The sequence below is a fragment of the Misgurnus anguillicaudatus genome, chromosome 25 (assembly GCF_027580225.2).
Source record: "Misgurnus anguillicaudatus chromosome 25, ASM2758022v2, whole genome shotgun sequence".
NCBI lineage: Eukaryota > Metazoa > Chordata > Actinopteri > Cypriniformes > Cobitidae > Misgurnus > Misgurnus anguillicaudatus.
Genome location: NC_073361.2, coordinates 33,163,705 through 33,185,638, shown reverse-complemented (window position 1 = coordinate 33,185,638; position 21,934 = coordinate 33,163,705). Strand labels below are relative to the sequence as shown.

At 36.3% G+C, this 21,934-nt stretch overlaps 2 protein-coding genes across 3 annotated transcripts in view; both read right to left on the bottom strand.

Annotated features, from left to right (window-relative positions):
- Window positions 1-19,081, bottom strand: part of kcnh2b (potassium voltage-gated channel, subfamily H (eag-related), member 2b) — a 187,717-nt gene extending 168,636 nt beyond the window's left edge. Inside the window, exon 1 of the mRNA XM_055183131.2 lies at window positions 18,214-19,081. Coding sequence (XP_055039106.2) covers window positions 18,214-18,289 — 76 coding nt within the window. The 5' untranslated portion in view covers window positions 18,290-19,081. The remainder of the gene's footprint in view (window positions 1-18,213) is intronic.
- A 472-nt stretch (window positions 19,082-19,553) lies between these two features.
- sspo (SCO-spondin) overlaps window positions 19,554-21,934 on the bottom strand; it is a 91,038-nt gene continuing 88,657 nt past the window's right edge. For both annotated transcript variants that reach the window (XM_073864044.1, XM_073864045.1), the window contains exons 109-110: window positions 21,124-21,274; window positions 19,554-20,023 (exon numbers count right to left, since the gene is read on the bottom strand). In XM_073864044.1, the coding sequence (XP_073720145.1) occupies window positions 20,001-20,023; window positions 21,124-21,274 (174 nt within the window). In that variant the 3' untranslated portion in view covers window positions 19,554-20,000. The remainder of the gene's footprint in view (window positions 20,024-21,123; window positions 21,275-21,934) is intronic.

Here is a 21,934-nt window from a genome sequence, read left to right as displayed (position 1 = left end):
CTAACTTCTTATTTTAGTGCAAATTACGTCAATGCATTAAACAAAGATGGGCATTTTAAAGCACTTCAGTGGGTTTTAAAGGGAAGAATATACTAGTGCATGAATGATATGTATATTTTTTGCTGTACTGGAAGTAAACATTCAGACTAGGGCTGTGTTTCTCTAAAGCCCAGAGTAGTTTGTTTTGAATGTTCACGGTTGAATATACAGAATCGCAAAGCATTTTTTGTTCAACTTGTACGTGTACACAAATGTTCAACGCATCTCTATTGCGACAAAATGCAATGCATCTCCTGGGCTACGTACTACTCTTACATGCGCGACCTACACATAAAAAAGTTCGTAAAAAATATCCTGATAACGTATGTACACGAATTCTCACGTATGTGTAAAAACTGAACTATACTTCTAGCTTTACACACTGCACAAAATGAATTTTTTTATGTAGTATTTTTGTCTCATTTTTAGTAAATATCTAAACATTCTTAAATCAAGATAAGATGCATTTTCTTGATGACCAAAAAGAAAAAATCTAATTTAAGTGATTTTGTGCATAAAACAAGCAAATAATAGTAATAATCATAGTAGTAGTAGTAGTAGAAGTAGTAGTAGTAATAATAATAATACTAACAATAATAATCTGCCAATACGGTTAGAAAAAAATCATAACTTTTTTTGTAAACAATTAATTAAAAAAATATTTTCTTACCCCATTGGCAGATTTTATTTTGCTGGTTTTAAGCAGAAATTCCCCTAAATTTGATATTTTTTTGGTCTAAAAACTAGACTTATTTTCTTAGGTTATTTTGCTCATCGAGAAAAGGCATTTTGACTTAAAACAAGATAAAAATACCAAGTAAGAAAGTCATTTTTGCAGTGCAGTAACACACTGCAAAAAATGATTTTCAAGAAAAATGTTCTTAGTATTTTGTCTTGTTTTCAGTAAAAATATCTAAAAATTCTTAAATTAAGATGCTTTTTCTTGATGAGCAAAATGACCCAAGAAAATAAGTCTAGTTTTTAGAACAAAATATCAAATGTAAGTGATTTTGTGCATAAAACAAGCAAAAAAATCTGCCAATGTTACGCACAAAACCACTTCAATTTGATATTTTTGGTCTTAAAACTAGACTACTCAGATCAGATATGAAACATTGAACCATTAAACCTTATAAACATGTATAATATAAATATAAGTGTGAAATAAAGAGAAATAAACTCGAAATAACCTCTAGAAAATCAGACACATATAAAAAATCATTAACTTTGTCGTCTCTGTTCCCCTGCAGATATGCATTACATGTAAACTCTAGATGCTGATTCACTCAATACATCTCAATATATCCAGTAGACAATACAGAGAGCCATTTGAAATGAACTATTAGCCCCAACATTACTGGAAAATACATAACGCTAACAAATTTCTCTTGCATCTTTCCATTACCACACAATAATGTCGTTTTCTGTTTCCTGCGGGCGTGCAGTCGATCTGCATTACAAACGCATCACATCCATCTAATGCTGAACCGCAAGCATCTCCTGAGAGGACGTTACGACTCCCATTTCCATCAAAAACAGCATCTGTGCCTCAACTAGTCATCTGTTAAAAGCATTCTAGACTGTAAATGAAATTCACACCGACTCATAAATCTACTCTCTGCTTATGGCAATAAATGACAATAATATGGAGGATCACCTAAGCACAAAGCTGGAAAATTGACAGTTTGTCAAATATTGATCAAGTTATACAATAGAAGTGCTTGCTTTAAACTCATTTCAAGGTTCATGGCATTATCATTTAGACAGTGATGTTATTACAATATGAAATCGTGATACTTTGACTACCTTACTGTATACACAAACAATGGATCTGGCATTTTCAAGCCACTTTTAAGGACATTATAGTATTACAATGGCACCTGCCAATATCTATAACTTATTCTCTTTTAATTTCAAACATACAGATGTGGAATAAGAGATTATAATGGCATTATTGCAAAAAACAAAAACACTTTAATAAATATTCTAAAATAGATCTTACAGTTTTTCTCAATCGCTTTGGAGCATTTCTCAAATCATTCTTAAAAGTTTGCTAAAAATTCATACATGCCCAACATCATAGATGTCCTGCAAAAGCCTGTAACTTGTTCAAAATACCTATTTCATCTTTCAAAAGTACATGTTTATGTCAGTGAATGAACAACACAGTCAAAATGTTCAGCTTTGTTGTCAAAAGTGTACACGATGACAGTAAGGGAAATAAGTATTGAACATTTTTATAAGTACATATATTTTCAATGAGGTTATTCACATGAAATTTTTACCAGACATCAGTATTAACTCAAGAAATTCACATATATAAATAATTCACAACAATAAAGTCCATTAGTAAAGTTACGTGCAATAAAGTTGAATGACACAAGAAAAAAGTATTGAACATGTTAAGAAAAAGCTAGTCAACATGGTAAGGAACAAGCTGAAATTCATATTTAGAAAGTAATTTTTTTTTATATCTGTGGAAAATATTATCAGCTGGGTGTGTAATAATAATTGATCAAAATGACATATACAATTCAAAATGTAGCAAACAGCAGACAATTGTACATAATCATCCGCATGATTTTACTAAAGCATTTGCAATTTGTCCAAAACAATGAGAATTTGCATTTCTGTTGTGCACAATGACTTGATGATGTGGAGGTTGAACAAATTAATTTCTGATCTGATGATGAAATGAAAAAACTTTAATGGTTCAAAGCATTCATAAAAAACTCAACTCCACTGATGTAAATAATGTTGATTAGTCCCGCTCACTGACACTAATGGTACATTCACACAGGGCATTAGCGGTAACGATTGACATGACCAACAGCCAATCACAGTGACCGCAACACATGCTCATCTGTTCTACGCTTATGCATAAACCTAATTGGCTGGCTCTGCACTAGGATATTTGCATAAGGCGATCTGTTTGGCTGACGCCTGCGCTGGCGCTTAAAAAGTTGAGAAATGTTCAACTTCAGCCGCAAGCAACGCCGGCGACGTGACGCCGAAGGATCCACAATTCTGTTCGGCAATGCATGACAGAATATATTATAAAATTTGATGGGAATTAAAACATTTAAAAATATATATATATCCTTTATAGCAGGGGTGTCAAACTCATTTTAGGCTGAGGGCCGGATGGTAAATAACGCCATGATGTGAGGGCAGGATATTTTTTTTAAACTTTAGTGTGCTGATAATTGTGTTAATATTAACTAAACAAACCAATTAATACGTTTGTTCAGCAAGAAAACTAGAAAAAACACACAGCTCTGTGAAAACTACATTTCATAAGGTCACACTCATACTGTACATATTATACACACAAATTTACATCTGTACAAAATCCACTGGCCTTAGGTTGAAAAGCCTTAATTTAACTTCTTTTGCATTATTCCTTAATGCCAAAATTATTTATAAATCATTAAATTTTCTTTGGAATATATTTGTAATGAGAACAGTCATTTAGAAAATGAAAATGCTAGATGGGGCAGTGGCCCAAACCAAAAAGGGCAGGGGGTTGGTACTATTATTATGGTTTTAATAAAATATTATGATGTGTTATATTACTAGCATGTGATTATAATGTGAAATATAATAACAAGAATTAAAGTGTGACAATCTGCTAAATATTCAATATGATTTACCTGCTGGCTTGATGGAGCTTTGAATCCATGTTTGCAACGTTGAACTGCCTTTAGCAGCCTCTCTTTCCGTTCTCTGTCGTTATTTTGTGAAGGCATTGTTTTTTTTTTGTATTTTTTGTCTACAAAGTGTGCCAACAACAGCAAATTTAGTGTTTATCTTAACTTAGATCTGATCGGGAACATTAAATCGATTAGACATGTATTGTAACGTTAATAAGAATGTGGCTATTTTGTTGTTGTTTGCTTGCTAGCACTTGTTAGCACTTTTAAAACACCGAGGTCCGTGTACGTTTTGATAGTTTGTTTTTTCGTTTAAACCAAAAAACGAAATAACGAGAAACCACATGTTTTTCGTTTGTTGTTTCAAACAAAAAAAACAAAAACCGGTAAAAAAGAGCCGTTCTTCCGTTTTTTGTTTCTGAATCCAAAAACGAAAAACGACTAAACCAAATTCAAATAACAGTCCGATTTTGGTTTTTGGAAATTCCTTTTTTCATTTCTCCGTTTGAAGATCTACATTAAAAGAAAGACAGGTTGGTCACGTGACCCGGAAGTTATATTAAATACAGCCTATCAAAATAATAGCCAAGGTTTTAATTAGAACGGTCATAATGCAGCACTAACGTTACACCAGAGTAACGTTAGAAGAAAAAAAATCAATAAATAAATAGGCTTATATAAACCTGGACCGAGGGAAATATGTTGGCAACAGTTTATTACAGTGATTTAGTATCGTGCCTATCCACGTGCACATCGTCGCGTTTAATGAGCGCATTGTTTGGTTCAATACAGGACTAAGAACTTATTGTGTGTGCAGAGTTGTTACTGTTAGCGCAATATTATGTAATTAAATTAATATTTAATGTTGTTTCCACCGTGTGGACCGGGCTGTTGCCCCTTTCTGCCAGCGGGTGGCGGTGTTTGGACGACTGACTGTGTTGTGCCTTTGGCGACTGTTTTAATTCAAGATTACTGATACAGATGTATTTATTGATGTTCATTTCATTTTTTATTTTATTTGCAACCTAGTTATCATCATCGTCTACATGCCCTTCTGTTTTGACCTGATTCTGACACTGCTATCATCTCCATGCTGGTATGTTGAAATCGGAGATGTCCTAATGTAGGCCATTTAGTCAAAACAATGATTTACCAGTGTGCTATATACTGTGTGAATCTTTCTTCTCTATACACATTCCAGTGTGTATAACATACAACACTCCCATTGTGTCACACAAGTGAAGATAAGCCATAAAGGTCTTAAACATTTATTCAACATAGCACAGACATGCTTTCAAAGACATTGCATGTGCAATATATGGTTGCAGAACATTTACCGTGAAGTCCTAAGGCTTATAATTCTGTTTAGTATAATTGCTTCTATATACAGTTCATGGAGATCTCTGCTAATGAGTTTATGATTTGAATCATGTCTGTTAAATAAGGGAGACATACAAAATGTGCAGAGCAGTGGGATCCAGGAATAACATTGAGAACCACTGGTCTACAGGACCAGAGAAGACAGCAAACCATGCAGAAGAGGTTGGTGATGATACACCCCCGTTTTCAATTTCACATCATTGTCTTTACAACACCACCCCCCCCCCATATTCTCACCCCTCCTACTCTACTCAGGGAAATTAAAACTGCTCAGAAGATCATTGGTACCCATCTCCCGAGCATCAGTGATGTTGTGGGGTGCGGTGCCTTACAAAAATCAACCATATGTTTATTTTTTTGGTGTATTGATTACTATAATCAAAACCATGAGTTTACTACACTAACTATGATTTAACTGTTTTTTTACTACTTTTTTCACTACTGTTTTACTTCTAGTTAAACCATGGTTAATTTTACGCAGACCCCAAAGGATACTAAAGGACAGTACCTGCCACAACCTGTTCACCCTGCTGCCTTCTGGAAACAATAAAAGTTTCTGCTGCCAGACTGTAGAGCAGCCCCCCCCCCCCCAAGTTATCGGACTGGTAAACTCTAGTTCATCCTTAGCACTCCTCCACTGATTATAATTTATTTCTGTTTATTATAATTGCTTCTATATTAATGTATATTGTCTGCTATAGCAAAAGCAAGTTACAAACTCAATTAATAATTTATATTATATAACCTGTTACATTGTGACAAAATACATCTACCCTCCTACTTTAAAGAAGAATAAAGTGAATGTTTTGGAAATACCAAGTCAAAAGTTCTGACCTTAAAATTATTGAAATGTTGGGGTAGGATGAGGAAGCAAGCAGCTCATGTGAGGAAACCCGCCAATATTGGTGCTGTTCTGTACAGAGCAATGGGCAAATATTCATCCAAGCCAATAAGCAGGATTGCTCAAAAGTTACTGGAAACGTTTTGTTGCAATTATTGCTGCTTTACTCGGCATGGACAGCTTGTTTTTAGTAATGCAATTATGTTTTTGGACTTTCTTTTTAGGACCTTGTAAAATGTTCTAACTTTGGGGCTTAGCTGTGGATGTTCTGCAACCATAGATTGCACATGCAATGTCTTTGAAAGCATGTCTGTGCTATATATGATGAATAAATGTTTAAAACTTGTATGGATTATCTACACTTGCGTGACACAATGGGAGTGCTGCATGCCACACACACCGGAATGTGCACAGAAAAGAAAGATTCACACAGTATATAGTACACTGGTAAATCATTGTTTTGACTAAATGGCCTACATTAGGACATTTCTGATGTTAGCTGGAGACCACCAGCCAAACCAGCAACACACCAGCACGGGAATTATGCTGGTCTGAGTTTTTTTTTCAGCAGGGAGATGATAGTGTTAGAATCAGGTTAAAACAGAAGGGCATGCAGACGATGATGATAACTAGGTTGCAAATAATATAAAAAATGAAATGAACATCAATAAATACATCTGTATCAGTAAACTTGATTTAAAACAGTTACCAAAGGCACAATACAGTCAGTCGTTTAAATACTGCCACCTGCTGGTAGAAAGGGGTAACAGTTTGGTCCATACGGTAGAAACAACATTAAATATTAATTTAATTACATAATATAGCGCTAACAGTAACAACTCTGCACACACAATAAGTTCTTAGTACTGTATTGAACCAAACAATGCGCTCATTAAACGTGACGATGTGTACGTGGATAGGCACGATATTAAATCACTGTAATAAACTGTTGCTAACATATTTCTTTCGGTCCAGGTTTATATAAGCCTATTTATTTATAGATTTTTTTTTCTTCTAACGTTACTCTGGTGTAACGTTAATGCTGCATTATGACCGTTCTAATTAAAACCTTGGCTATTATTTTGATAGGCTGTATTTAATATAACTTCCGGGTCACGTGACCAACCTGTCCCTCCTCCAATGCAGATCCTCAAACGGAGAAATGAAAAAAGGAACTTCCAAAAACCAAAATCGGACTGTTGTTTGAATTTGGTTTGGTCGTTTTTCGTTTTTGGATTCGGAGGCCGGGGGCGGAGGGGCGGCTCTCTTTTTACCGGTTTTTGTTTTTTTTGTTTGAAACGACAAACGAAAAACATGTGGTTTCTCGTTATTTCGTTTTTTTGGTTCAAACGAAAAAACAAACCATCAAAACGCACACGGACCCACCGACAGCAAATCATTACCGGAAGAAATACATAAACAAACTTCCAAATTACTAATTCTGTTGTTTAACAACTGATTTAATGTAATTAATCTACCTGTTAATGCAACGAACTTCGGAAACTGTCGTCTTCGCTCAGGCAGAGAGTGGACACAGAGATGCTGCGGAGCGGTCGGGAAAACACGAAGTGGATCACCGGAATAAGTGGATCTTTAGCGGAGCAGTAACAATACTACAGCAAGATTTTTGGGCACTGTGTTTAGTCTATGTTCCGCGTTTTGCTGCTTTCCGCAAGTCTCTCATATTAAAAATGAACTAGACACCCGCCTGAAAGGGTTTTTAAAATATGTATTTCATATTTAATAAATCATCATGCGGGCCGGATTGGACACCTTTGTGGGCGGTATGCGGCCCGCGGGCCGTATGTTTGACACCCCTGCTTTATAGAATCAGCTCTCTCTTAAGGACTTTTTCCCCCTAAAAAATTGGGTTTTTTTCTTCTTTGAGTTTTTTCATCCCCTAGGGAGTCAGCTGACATTGGCTTAACTTAGAACTAACTCCGCTTGATAGTACGCCCTGATTTTTCTGTGTTTTCTCCTGCTTTTATTAATGTAAAGCTGCTTTGAAACAATTAAACAATTCTGAAACGCTCTATATAAATAAAATTTAATTGAATATCTGAGCAAACACCCTAGATACCACAGTAAAGCAGAATTTTTAGACAACACATTTTACTGTGCTATCTATGTATCTGTGATTCACAATAATTGAGACAAATGGCCACATGAATAATTTGATTTGACTAAAATGTAGTTGTGAAAGTAAGAAATCCCAGCATCTTTAACAGAAAGCTGAGAGGAATATTATTGACAGTTGTGAAAAATAAATCTCCACCAGCAGAAGTTGAGTCACCTGCATTTATCTTAACACTGCTTTAACCTGATGGATGCTATGGCGTTTTTAAAACACGCTTGAGTCTTGAGTAAATGACAGACGTTTTACGGGTCGGCGGAGAGATCTCCTGTAAAGGTGAAAGTTTAAATGTTGAATACAGAGATGATGTTTGATCACAGAAATGCTTCATCTAGTGCTGGATATGAGGGCACTTTGCTCTCTTTGAAAGCTTTTAACATTTACGTGACTTTTGATATTTTGATGGAGTGTTACAGATGGGATTCACAGCTACAATAGAAAATGCCACGTGTTTTACAAGACTCACTTTACAGTTTTTCTCAGTCGCTTTAGTACATTTCTCAGATCAGACTTGTAATTCTCAAAACTGCTTGTTCAATTCTCACATCATTGTGTCACTTGTGCACATCAAAAAACAGTTTCTTATTTCTTTGAACAAGTTGCAAATACTTTGGTACATCCATGCAAATGATTATGTACAATTCTCTGCTTTTCCTACATTATCAATGCCTTATGTTGATCAAAATGTATTATAATGGGTCTCTGTTGAATGTTCTCACTCCACACAACATTTAGGCATTAGTTCATAGTATAAGTCTTTACATTCAAAAGAGTTAAACATGTTGTCAAAATACAAGGTTTGGTCAAACATATTTCTATACATTTTTTTTCTAAATCTGTCCTGAATTGGTAATTGGTCCCAGATGAATCTTGACTTTCTCTAACAGACAGAAACGTCCCAAACAAGCAAAAACTGAGATGTTGAAATGACGGGATATAGACCCAATTTAGTCCAACTATGAGTAACCCGTTTCTACCCTAAATAACCTTGAATTTGGTTACATGCCATATTTGCCAAAATAACTTGAAGATGTATGATATTCCAACATGTAAGCAAAGTCAACAGGTGTTCAAGGTGTTTGCTTTCATTTCTTTTACATGTTTTAAAAGTATATGCATCGTCTTTTTTTGGTATATGTTTAGACGCGTCTGCCCTAAAGATATTGTCCTATGTTCACATTTCTACTTTAGTTCTTTTTCTTTGTGCTGTTTTTTCCTTTCTGTAATCGCAATGACATGATCTGTCAACAATTAAACAGTAAAAGCGTAAATGTAAATTTTGTCCAATCTCTTGCAATCAAACTCCCGCATAACTTATACTAACGTGTAACCTACAATTTACAATAATTGTCATGAAAACTTCAGCCATAGTTTCCATCAGAACATCCCTCCAGAGTAAACTCTTATATTGACAACATGACTAAACAATTTGACTGTCTTATCCGTACACAATGACACAAAGACTTGTCATACTGACGGCACTGACATGTTCATGGACAGATATTTACTTTTGAGAGATAAACTCAAAAGCAAACACCTTGAACACCTGTTGACTTTGCTTACATGTTGGAATATCATACATCTTCAAGTTATTTTAGCAAACATGGCATGTAACCAAATTCAAGGTTATTAAGAGTTACTCATAGCCGGACTATATTGGGTCATTTCAACATCTCAGTTTTTGCTTGCTTGGGACGTTTCTGTCTGTTAGAGAAAGTCAAGATTCACCTGGGACCAATTCAGGACAGATTTAGAAAAAAAATTATAGAAAATGTATAGAAATATGTTTGACCAAAACCTGTATTATGACAACTTGTTCAACCCTTTTGCATGTAATGATTTGATCTAATGCCTAAATGTTGTGGTGAGACTATTGCACAGAGACCCATTATAGTACATTTTGATCAACATGACATAAGTAATTGTAAGAGAATTGTACATAATCATTAGCATGGATGTACCAAAGCATTTGCAACTTGTTCAAAGAAATGAGAAACTGCTTTTTTGATGTGCACAAGTGACACAATGATGTGAAAATTGTTTGAGAAGCAGTTTTGAAAATTTTAATTCTGATCTGAAAAATGTACCAAGCGACTGGGAAAAACTGTGAGCAAGAAACTGGCTTTGGCAGGTTATCATGGTGTTTTGCTATTTGTACAAATTGTTTTGAGAAATGCACTTACTGATTTGCAAATGTCGAGGATGATTCGAGAAATGTACCAAAGCGACAGAGAAAAACTTCAATGTTAAATAAACTTATCACTAATATAATAAATGCATTGTTGTCTGCTAGAAGATAAAGTATAATTGATTCCTACAGCTAACACAGCATATAATAACAGAAACGCCACGATGCATTTCAATTCTTTATTTACTGTAAATATAAACACTATGACACCTGCTCTCTCCTGTCGTATTACAACATAACACTGTTATATTTTACTGTGAGCACAAGCAGAAGCTCATTTTGAAGCTGAACTGTGATGTTGGCTGGGCTTTAACTTGCTCACAAATCTAATTTTCTAATCTCCGTCATGGAAACGCTACTGATGACAAATTGCCATTAGAGGTTTGCTCTCATCTCACACAACTGAAGGCAGGAGGTCTGGACTCCACAGCAGCATTTATTGGCCAAGAACCGCCCAAGACTCAGTCTGACGGACATGTAAAGCAACCAATCACAATTCAGCTTTGATTCAAGTTAAATAACTAACGGAAATAAGAACTCCAGAAGTGTTTTAAGCATCAGATGTTCAGTCAGTGATCTGTGGATGTGACATCTGAGACTATGGATGATCTACTGTATCAGCTGTCTGGGTCTTTCCACGAACTAACAGAAGGCAGAACTTCAAAGAATCTGCATCATTAGCACAGAAATGGAAGAGACACCATTACAAAACAGATTAGTGTTGCGCGGGGTGAACAGGTATATTAAAAATACATCAGTAAAGACAGGTTAAGATGTTTAACAGTCAAGTGTATATTTGTGCAAGTAAAGAAAGATCCAACACCAGTGACGTCTGGTGACTTTTCTTCCGAGGGGCGCAATTCAAAATATGTGTTTGGAGTGTCATGTGTGTTGCGCGTCACGTCAAAATATGAGTTTGTTGTGTCATGTGAACCATGTGCATCATGCGTCATTTCAAAACACGTGCCTGCGGCACACATGTCGAAAAGGTTTATGATGAAAGTTTAATTATACAGAATTAATGTATTTTATAAAATGTCATAACACTGGGCACAATCTCAGGGCTCCCAGTTTGAGAACCACTGCTTTAATGTTTCCTGAAAACAACAACATGAGGATGAGTAAATATTGAATTATTGCTTCAGTTTTGGGAAGTACTGTGCCTTTGAATGTATCTTTCAAATATTCAGCATAAATCATATTTTACTCGTTCTCCTCTTTGTCGTTTCGCAAATCAAATCATCCAATCTCATCAGTGATTATAAAGCTTTTCTCACACACGGCAGATCGGAAATTGCAAAGAATCAAAGAGACACGAGATGATTTGAATAGAAGAAAGTGAACTCGTCTTTTATCTGAGAAAGAACAAACCTCCAGAGAAAACAGAACAATGCCTTTAACAGAGACGAACACCTGAAAGAAAATTGCAAAGGGAAGTTGCAAATCCTCTTTGTGCAATTTAATGAGGAGAGAGAGAGAGAGAGAGTGAGAGAGAGAGAGAGAGAGAGAGAGAGAGAGAGAGAGAGAGAGAGAGAGAGTGAGAGAGAGAGAGAGAGAGAGAGAGAGAGAGAGAGACCAGTTAATTTTGTGTGTGTGTGTGTGTGTGTGTGTGTGTGTGTGTGTGTGTGTGTGTGTGTGTGTGTGTGTGTGTGTGTGTGTGTGTGTGTGTGTGTGTGTGTGTGTGCGCGCGCGCGCGTGTGTGTAGGTTTTATTTAGGTGTTGGTTTATTTCTACTCCTGACAGCTTGTCTTGCAGAAAGGCACTTGGGAAAACATTTAAATTAGTACAGAAGACACACACACACACACAACAGCACAACGCCATATGTGTGTATGCATATACATAAGCAAAAACAAGGCAAATGCACACACACACACATTATATACAGTATATATATATATATATATATATATATATATATATATATATATATATATATATATATGAAGAGTTTGGTTCCAAAACGCGATAAACGCCATTTTTGAAAAAAATGAGTTACTGCCAAAATCAGCATTATATCAGTTCAGTAGTTAAAAGTAAATTCTTAATTTTACGAAAAATCCAATAGCCGCCGTGTTATTCTGTCATCTTTTCGCCCTTTTTTCCCAAAATGCGATAAACGCCACTCCCCCTTTTTTACAGAACGCAATAAATCCATTTCTGATATTACAGCCCACCAGTCACGCAATGTAAACAAACAATGGCGGACGCGCTGAGTCCACGGAGTCCTAGTTTTCCTCATCTACTTTGTACTTCGTGATCAACAAACAAAACAAAATAATACTTTAATTGCATCGCTAAACCTGTGATGGTTTTCTGTGATGGGAAAGAAACGTAAGCCATCAGCATCTAATATTTTCCCTGAGAGGCACTCGGGAGACGGGTGCTTGTTCTCCCGACAGCATCAAGCTTCTCATGCTAACACATTGACCGCAGAGGATCTTATGAAAAACTTTCCATTATTTTACTCAAAGTCAACGAAAATCGAGCAGGACTAAAAACATTTTACAGCTGATCGCTGTGAAAGACGTTAAGCGAAGACGTCAAGTAACCGCAATGACAGTGATCTTAATATGACAAAGTAAGTGTTTTGATTAATGACATTAATGTTTATATTTTTAATTAGTGTGTACAACTAGTCAACTAAATGAATATAACATGGCAAAGATGAATGCACATTTATATAGGCTATTGATTACATAGATTTCTAGCATTTTGAATAAAAACTTGTCATGGATTTATTGCATTTTGTGGAAAAAATTATCCGTTTTTATAATAAATCTTTGAAAATCAACTTATGGATTTGAATTTTTTATGTTTTTATAACCTAAAGATGCTATGTGAAAGTTTGTAACAGAAAATAGTTGTTTTCATCTTGTCACTTTCTTGGTATAGAAAACACGTTTTTACCAAAATTTGTCAAAATGGATTTATTGCGTTTTGGAACCAAACTCTTCATATATATATATGCTGCTACAGGTATGACAAATGAATTCTAAGATTAGCATCAGTGCAAAAACTGCTTCACATTACATAAAACGTAGTCTCAGCCTCAGACGCCACGCCCACAAACTGTTGGCTGAACGTCTGATGTTTTTCGTACACTTTTCTGGAAACCCTGTGAGAATGTCTAAAGTCGTCTTTTGATTGGTTGAAATAAACCAGATTTCCAGGAGACGCGAGTGTCGCGATTAGTTTCAGTCCCTGGAAAACAAAGCTCTGGCGTTCCATTGATGCAGAGAATCAGTCATGTCCACGTGGATAATAATGAGCAGTTATCATGATCAGCTAAACATTGGATTCTCAAAAATATGCAAAGTTCGCAGCATAGACTCTCTAAAAGACGTCCAAGAGTTTTGCTTGAGGCAGTTAGTGGAGTCAAAAAGTTTGGTTCTCCTGAATTGCTTGTATGTGCTAAAAAGTGGAGAGATATGCTTCAAACAGACATTTAACGGGAGCGTCTCATTGGTGTGGCTGTTGATGAAGTGCACAACGTTGTTCTTTGGTGAGTAATGTTGTTTATTTAGATGCTATTCGATTGCGGCTGGTTATTTCAATAACTGACTTGTTGCCAGCCGGCTCGTTATTGTGAGGAGTCCGAAACGTGACGCTAGACGAAACAAACTGTGATTGGTTGTTTGACATGTCGGTCAAACAGCTTGTGGGTGGGCTTTGTCCAGAAAAAGCAGCGAAAAACACCAGACCTTCAGTATGAAGGTCTGGCTACGCGAGACTACATAAAACGTAACTGAAAAATAAACGACTCGTATACGTTTTAGTTAATTAAGACTCTGAAAATGTTTTATTAAGCATGAATTCATGCACCATTTATAAAAGCCAATATATGCACACATGTGACTGCACATGGCTCATTCTACAGAAAAGGTGGAATTCAGGTGATGGAAATCTGCTTAAATGAACTTCTTTCAACATACCCAAAACGTCTTTAATAGCAATAACTTGTCAAATCTATGAATCTGCAAAACAGGGAGCTTAATCTATTTTTAACTTTTTAATAAAGAATCCATGAGTCATTTATTTGTCATTGGTGTTAGCTGTGATTTAAACAACATTACTGTTGAAACTAAATATTTTTTCTCATTACAGCTTGTCTATTTAGTTAAAGTTTGAGTAGAGGAATGATAAGAGCAAGAAAAATAATTGATTATTAATATTTGTTTAATTAAATTCTTCATCTTTACCCAGCATTGTATGAAATTATTTGATTCTCAGTTTGACTTATTTCTGTAAAACCAACAAAAACAAAAATATTCAACCAAAAAGGCTTTGATGCAAAGACTGAAATATCAACAATGTCTTACATCCCATATCAACAACAAAATATTACTAGAAACTACAAGAAAATACATTCATAACACCAAAACTTGGTTTAACACACAATGTAACACCAATGACTCAATGTAACACCAATGACTCAATGTAACACCAATGACACAATTAGAATATAATAATAGATAATTAATATGAATATTATTAACTTTCATAAAATTTTCCATCTTGTTTTGTTTTTATGCTTTTATGATGGTCAGTTAAAGGTATAGTGCTAAGGAAGTACTCATTAGAGAAGTAACACTAATGACGATAACACCAATGATGATAAGACCAATGACAATTTACAGAAAAAAACTAATATTTAAAAAAAAATGGCTGCCATTAGCCATGTACTATTTCATCAGAGATGTACCAATCACATACTTATTCAGTATAATGTATTTTTATGTAAAGATCTTAACACTCCCAGCTATAAAAAGAGTAACACTAATGATATCCAAAAAATCTTATCTCAAAATTCTTAGATATATCATGATATTTTAGACAAATAAGGTAAGACATCTCACAAACCTTTTGTCTTCCTCCACTGCACTTCTTTCACTGACTTCTTGACCCATGAAAAACTTCAAAGATCTGATGCATTGTTTCAAAATAAAAGTGCTTAAAAGTGCTTAATAAAAGATATTATTCATATTAATAGTTTATTTTTACCATTTCAGTGTTGTAAATGTAAATTTGATTTGTTTTACAAAAAACATGGTTTTAAATAATAAGTACACAGTTCAACTTCCATGTATGATCAAAGGGACAGGGCAATTTTCAGGACCAGACATTTAAAAAAAAGTTTAAAAAAAGAAAAAAAAGAAAATTAAATAAATAAACTCTCTCATCATTTTAAGGATAGTCTATATTTATATGTATAAATATATATCATTATAGGATTATTGGGTCAAATTAAATTATTAAGAGGCCTGCAAAAGCAAGGGACAAGCATTTCCACCTTTTTTGTAGAATGACCCACATCAGGTGAATATTAATGTGATGTCATTCATGTAAAAACCATTAAACCAATAAACTCCACTTCATGTGTTTAATAATTGCTGCAAAAATATTCAACATCTACTGCGGTATCAAGTACAGCATCACTCTGGTTGGTACATTACTACAGATGCACTGTATAAACCTTCATATTGTCCGGTCCCTGAGCCCACTGTAGGTGTTTCATTAGGTGTATATTAAAAAATAGAGAAAAGAAAAAAGAGCAGGGACAGACATCTGTAACACAGTGAAATTTAATCACACCAAACTCCTCTGACAGTGCAGCGATAAGACTGTGATGTCACTCGCTCTTCGTTACACACCAACACCCAGAGAGAGACTCTGTCATCATAGTAACCACAGACAGTGCATCCCGAAATACTGTCAGAAGTCAACCATCATGATGACTTAACAGCGATGTCACGTGATGGTAATGGAAAAACAAGACTTTACATAAAAAACTAGAAATACTTCAACTTATAACTGAGCACAATTCAGTGCAATAAAAATAAAGCTTTGCACCTCTTTTGATGATTTTGTAGTTGTGTTAGAGTGAAACATTAACGAGTATAAAAAATAAAAAGAGGATAGATGTAACACAAGGAACTCTTTTAATATTTAAAGAACCATATAGCTGTGTGAAAGAAATTGTGCTGATAAGATGGCTGTTTGCAGAACCTAAAGTGCATCAAAACTTTTACAGAAGCTTTATTTGGAGTGAGATAGATAAGAAAGATTGACAGAGACCGACAGACACTTGGTCAAACAAAGTAAGACGGTTCTCCAGAGAAATAAATCTCAAGCGTCTTCAGTGATGCTTGTGTTTGCTGCTTCTCACCTCATCTCACAGCTCTATGTTTGTTTTAAATTGGATTGGGTTCAACCAGACCGAGATATCAGGTCAAAAAGTACAATCTAACCTGCTAACAGAGTTTGTACAGAGTTATTTTAACTTCCTTTATTAGGGGTTACTCTTCTCATCTAACATTCTCCACAGAGAACTGAAGAAAAACAAATGCTCAGTGTTTAATATTTGGCTTTCATGATGGTGTTTGCTCACAATAGAAGCACGCTGTGTTCTTTCTGAATGTATCTTCTGTGAATGCAAAGTTGAAAATAAAACATTTCTATCAGCCTGGAGAGACACAGTGAATGATAATAATAACTCACACTAGACGCTCTTTATAAATGTCAATGCAATCTGACTTTTGACCGATACTTGCCCTTCATAAGCACTTTCATTAGGTTTTGATGGATTGTAATAAATTATTAAGCACGCCTAAGGGAGAGATGCGCCATCTTCAAGATGAAGGGTACTGTTAAGGTTAAGATGCAAAGAGAAAATATTGATTTGTTTAGCGTCTGACTAAATAATATACATTTGGCTAGATTTAGAGCTCCATTCAGAATACTTTTTCAAGTGTCAATTATTGATATCTTAATAAAAAATTTTACTTGTTCAATATGTGTAAGATCATGAGAATTAAATGTCTGATCTCAAATTGATGTTCTATATCCTGAAAACTCTCTTTCATAAAATATCTTTTTTAATTTTGTTAAGGTATCTATCATCTATGAATAATAAACCACTATGTAATATTAATACATCAGCAATAAATTATGGATCAACATATTATACCCCAACATTACTCATACCGAAGGCAGAATTCATAAAAAGTAGTCTAAATGTTTTTGGGAATGGGTCAACTACAATACTGAAATGTGAATATAAAACAAGTCTTAAAGGTTTTAGGGAAGAAGGACCACTATTGCAGGTATTTTACAGGTACTGTTACTCATTGATGTAAACCCTAAGCACTATTTTCTCCCTTGCAAAGACACCATGAGCTGTTTCATGTCTCCAGGAAACAAAACTATTTATTTTGAGACAGACTGTGTCTCTTGAAAAACAATAAGGATGGCTTGGAGGGCTTATATGTGTCTCAAGAGTTTTCATGAGAATTGAAGATGTGGAAGTCATGATCTTGACTGATTAAATGCATGGATATATTCTGTTTCAAAATCTGATTCATTCATCTGCATCAGTTTTAAAATAAGTGGACTGCAGATGAACACAGGTAAATATAAATGTGTATGTTACTGGTTTTATTGGACACATGTGAACTACAGTCAACAATAACTGGAGAGTTCATAGTGCATAATTTTGCCATAAATGTCCATTCAATTAAATGATATCCTGTACGAATTATGAAAAACTAAATTTTACAGGTAACCAAGTATGTAAAGACACTTTCAACTTAATTAAAGGATTATATACAGTGTGATCAATACAAAAATAAAAAGAAACATTTTATATATACAAATATATCATTTCTGCATTGCAACCCTAACCCTATTTCATTTATTGCAAATACCAAACCACGTATAAAATCATGCGCATTTCCAAAAACTGCGCACAAGGGCCAAAACTCTGCTGCTAAATATCTCAATATTATTTCAGTACCACATCAGTTTCATAAGAGGCACTGTACACCTGTTTCATCTATACAACAGCACTGTGCTGGTACCATATGAGGACGTACACCATACTTTGATTTATACCATATTCACGTACTCACAAGTAACGCCCAAGAAAATAGTCCAAAACCTCATATATATCTACTGTACAAACATGATTTCAACTTACTTTGACTCTCGAATTTCCTGATGATCGTGTCCAGAAAAGTATTCTGCGGCGCGACGTGTCCGCGTCTCACCGGCATCCTTGCGCGCTCGCCTCAGCCCAGCCGAGAGTCACGAGCTCAAACTGACCTTCCAGCCGCGCTCCTACAACGCGCGGCTCCACAAGGCGACGCGCGAGCTCTGGGGCACTTCATCAGAGGTATCCAAAGAACGGTTTCCAATTTCCACGCGCGCGTGAGGGTTTGTTTACGTTTTGTAACCCCTCAGAAACGGTCCGCTGTCCGGTAAAGTGACAGACTAATTTACTTCGTGACATGTGGGGCGCAGAACTCGTGGACCGTAACGCTCTGGTGAGGCAACACAATTCGACCACAGTCCGATTAAAGCATTTTTCTGGAATAGTCGACACTTCTGGAAAAGCAATACGCGATAATTTTCTCGCGCGCGCGTCGCTCAAGAGGTCTTGCGCTCCTCCCGTAACGATGGTGACCAGTGGAAAACAACAATGAACGCGCAAGGCGCAATGTCAGCATCCGTCTATATTTAAAAGATTATTGCGTACAGTACTGTACAGTAATATACCCAACTTGCGTTTCCTTGCACTTTAAAAATAACAGTACTTAACAAATAACTTAACAAAAAATATCTTGTTTATGGCGTTAATAAACGGCATAGTCTAGTTCATTTCATCGCGCAGTCAGAGATGTCGTTTGGGTTTTGTGTTCGCAGGTGGACGAGGCGAATCTTTGATGTCGTCACGCCCCGGGCTGTCGTTGAAAGAGTCAGAAATCATGAGTCGCGAACGAAAAGCAAACTAAACACTTCCCGAGCATCGCACCGGCATCAATACGCGCTCCTTCTCCATCTGACAGCTTCTCGAGCGCACGCGTCTGCGCTTTGTTTTCCACCATCAGGGGTGTCGCGCTGTCACACTGTACATGATACGTCACCGTGGATGCACGAGTCGCGAACGTGGGGTTTCCCTGCACCGTCACTCGCTCCCGGACAAAAGGCTTTCCTCGTGGCCGTGACAATTATATAGATGTGCTCCGATGAATACAAAAAACGCCGGAGATCTCAGCCTAATTAGCATGAGATTCACAAATGCGTGGGGTTTTGATTTTAAAAAGGGTATCTGTTTAAAAATCTGTTACGTGACTGATTGAAACTGGGTTCACGGGCTTCACAAGGGGGCGCGCGGAGCGTTTTTCCCATATTTAGTCAGGAGCGCATGGCATCCCACAGTGAGATCTTCCAGCCTCTCATCTCTCTCACACACACAAACTCACACAGTGTGCAGACGAATATACATCACAGGGGTGAGTCTTACAAAAAACTGCAAACAAATGTTTGTTTTCTTTATTTGAGGTTTGATGTTTAACCCCAAACATTGGTCATGAGATTGACTCAAATGCACATACAGACATTTTCTTAATAATCTTTGGTGACCTACATCACATAGAAATCTCGTAATGTATCTTTTAATATAACACATTTGCTACAAACCTGTATTAAAGTTATTAACTGTTATGATAAAGATTAAAGCCTTTGGTAGGCTAATAATTCAGGAGAGCTAGTGTAATACAGCGTTTAATTAAAATACAAGATAATAAAGACTGAAATAATAAGTAATAAATCATAATTTAAAGGCTGTACAGAATGTAAATCTCGTAGAGCTTTGGAAATATTAAATAGAAAAGATTCAGTCATATAATGACAAGCTACACAAGTAAGACCGGACGAATAAAAGGACATCACATCCAAACGCTCTGTCCATTCATCAGTGGCCATTCAACGTCTCGACAGGTCTCCACCTAAAAAAAGGGGGCACATTTTTACAGTTTAAATTCATGCATTTGGCTGATGCTTTAGTGCTTTCAAGCTTTACATTTTTTAGGTATTTTAAAATTCATAAGAATCTTGACTCATATCTTCTTTAAAAGTTTCCCCTCAAACCAAAGCTACTAACATTTAAAGTTAATTTATTCATGTGCCCTTTATCATAAACCTCCTCCCTTCCTTAAAAAGACCTCTCATCACTTCCTGTAATGAGGAATGTTACGAGGAATGGTTGTTTCTGCCCGGGAAATGATCACAGCGATAAGCAATTAGAAACATGACCCTCCTCCGACGATCCAATCGTTGTGGTTCTTGGTGGACAAATTCCCCAAAGCTATTTTACTCAGATATATTTCATGACATTGTAAAAAAGAAGACAACGCTGCTTCTGCTTTATGGTGACTTTAAACAGTGCCAATTTTGGGAAATCTAGCTTAAATGCAACAGCACATTAAATACACAGAAAACTGAACAGTCACTGGTAATTACACGCTAGGAAGCACAAGCATAAAACTCACAGGACTTAAAAATGATTTTTGTACAAATGTAAGATAATATACAATATTGTACACCCATGACAGTGCAGTACATATCAATCTGCATCAAATGGCTCTGTAATGATGTACGATAAAAACGCAGCCCTTCTAAGTGAAGTCCCGGTGATTGAATTACTTAATAAGATCAGTCAGATTGATGAATGTCTGAACGCTAATGAGAGCACAACTCTGATGAAATTAGGTGTGGTTTAACATCAGCATACACGACAACGAGGATGACTCTCATTACAATCTGCCTCCTATTGAACTCAAATCAGTATTTAGAGACCGTTTGTCTTTAAAACGGCACTGCATGAGGGTGTAATATGAAACACAGATAATAAGGGCCATCGGACAGACGGCGAACTGAGTAAATGTATTTCAGAGAGTTTTGTTCTGTAAACACATTTTTCCTCATAAACCGCCGCGTGTGCCAACAGCGGGTCAATCTTTCTGAGTCATTATCTCATGGTAGTGACATAGAAACGGGGACGCAGCCGTGGGTTTGGCCACAGACAGTTTCCGCTGGCATTACCCACCCTGACAGCTGGTACACTCGCAGCTGTGAATGACGGGCAGAACCACAGACTCTGTGTCTCCGCTGGCACACTGCAGACTGAGAAAGCGGACGGGATTCTGGGGGTCCAGCCTGTAGCTGCAACAGTCACAAAATGCCTGGAGGTACGGCTCCTAAAAGAAAGAGAGATAGAGATAGAGATGTTATTAGAGGCCAAACAGATGAGGCAAGAGGAAAGGGAGACGAGAGATGAGAGCAAAGGGAACGGTAAAGGGCAACAGGAAGAGAGAAAAACTGATAGATAACAATCCAAATTGTCTTCACGCTACATTTGCTTAAATGCCACTGTGCCTCTCTCTCTCTCTCTCTCTCTCTCTCTCTCTCTCTCTCTCTCTCTCTCTCTGAACCGTGGGATAATTTAGAGGTGCAGACTTCTGCATCTCTACATTGAATTACAAATGGGAAAGAGCCGAGGGGTCATTAGCAAGACGAAAAAGAAGAGGGCAGATGTGAAGACAAAAGAGGAAGAAAGAGGTGCGAATTCAGTGTTTAAACCTGGAGTGAGGCGGCCTAGCAGACTGATTTCTGGTTTCCATGGAAACGTGACAGAAGTTTTACATCTCAGACACATTTTTAAATAGTTCCAGGAAAAATTGAACTGAACATGACAAATTAACAGTGGTGGCTCATCCGAGGGGTGCAATTTCAAAATTTGTGTTTGTTGCATCATGAACCATGTGCATCACGTGTTTTGTTAAAACAAGTGCCTGCTGCAAATGCATCAAAACTGTTTATGATAAAAGAGACGCTCACGTTCACAAAATACACGCAAG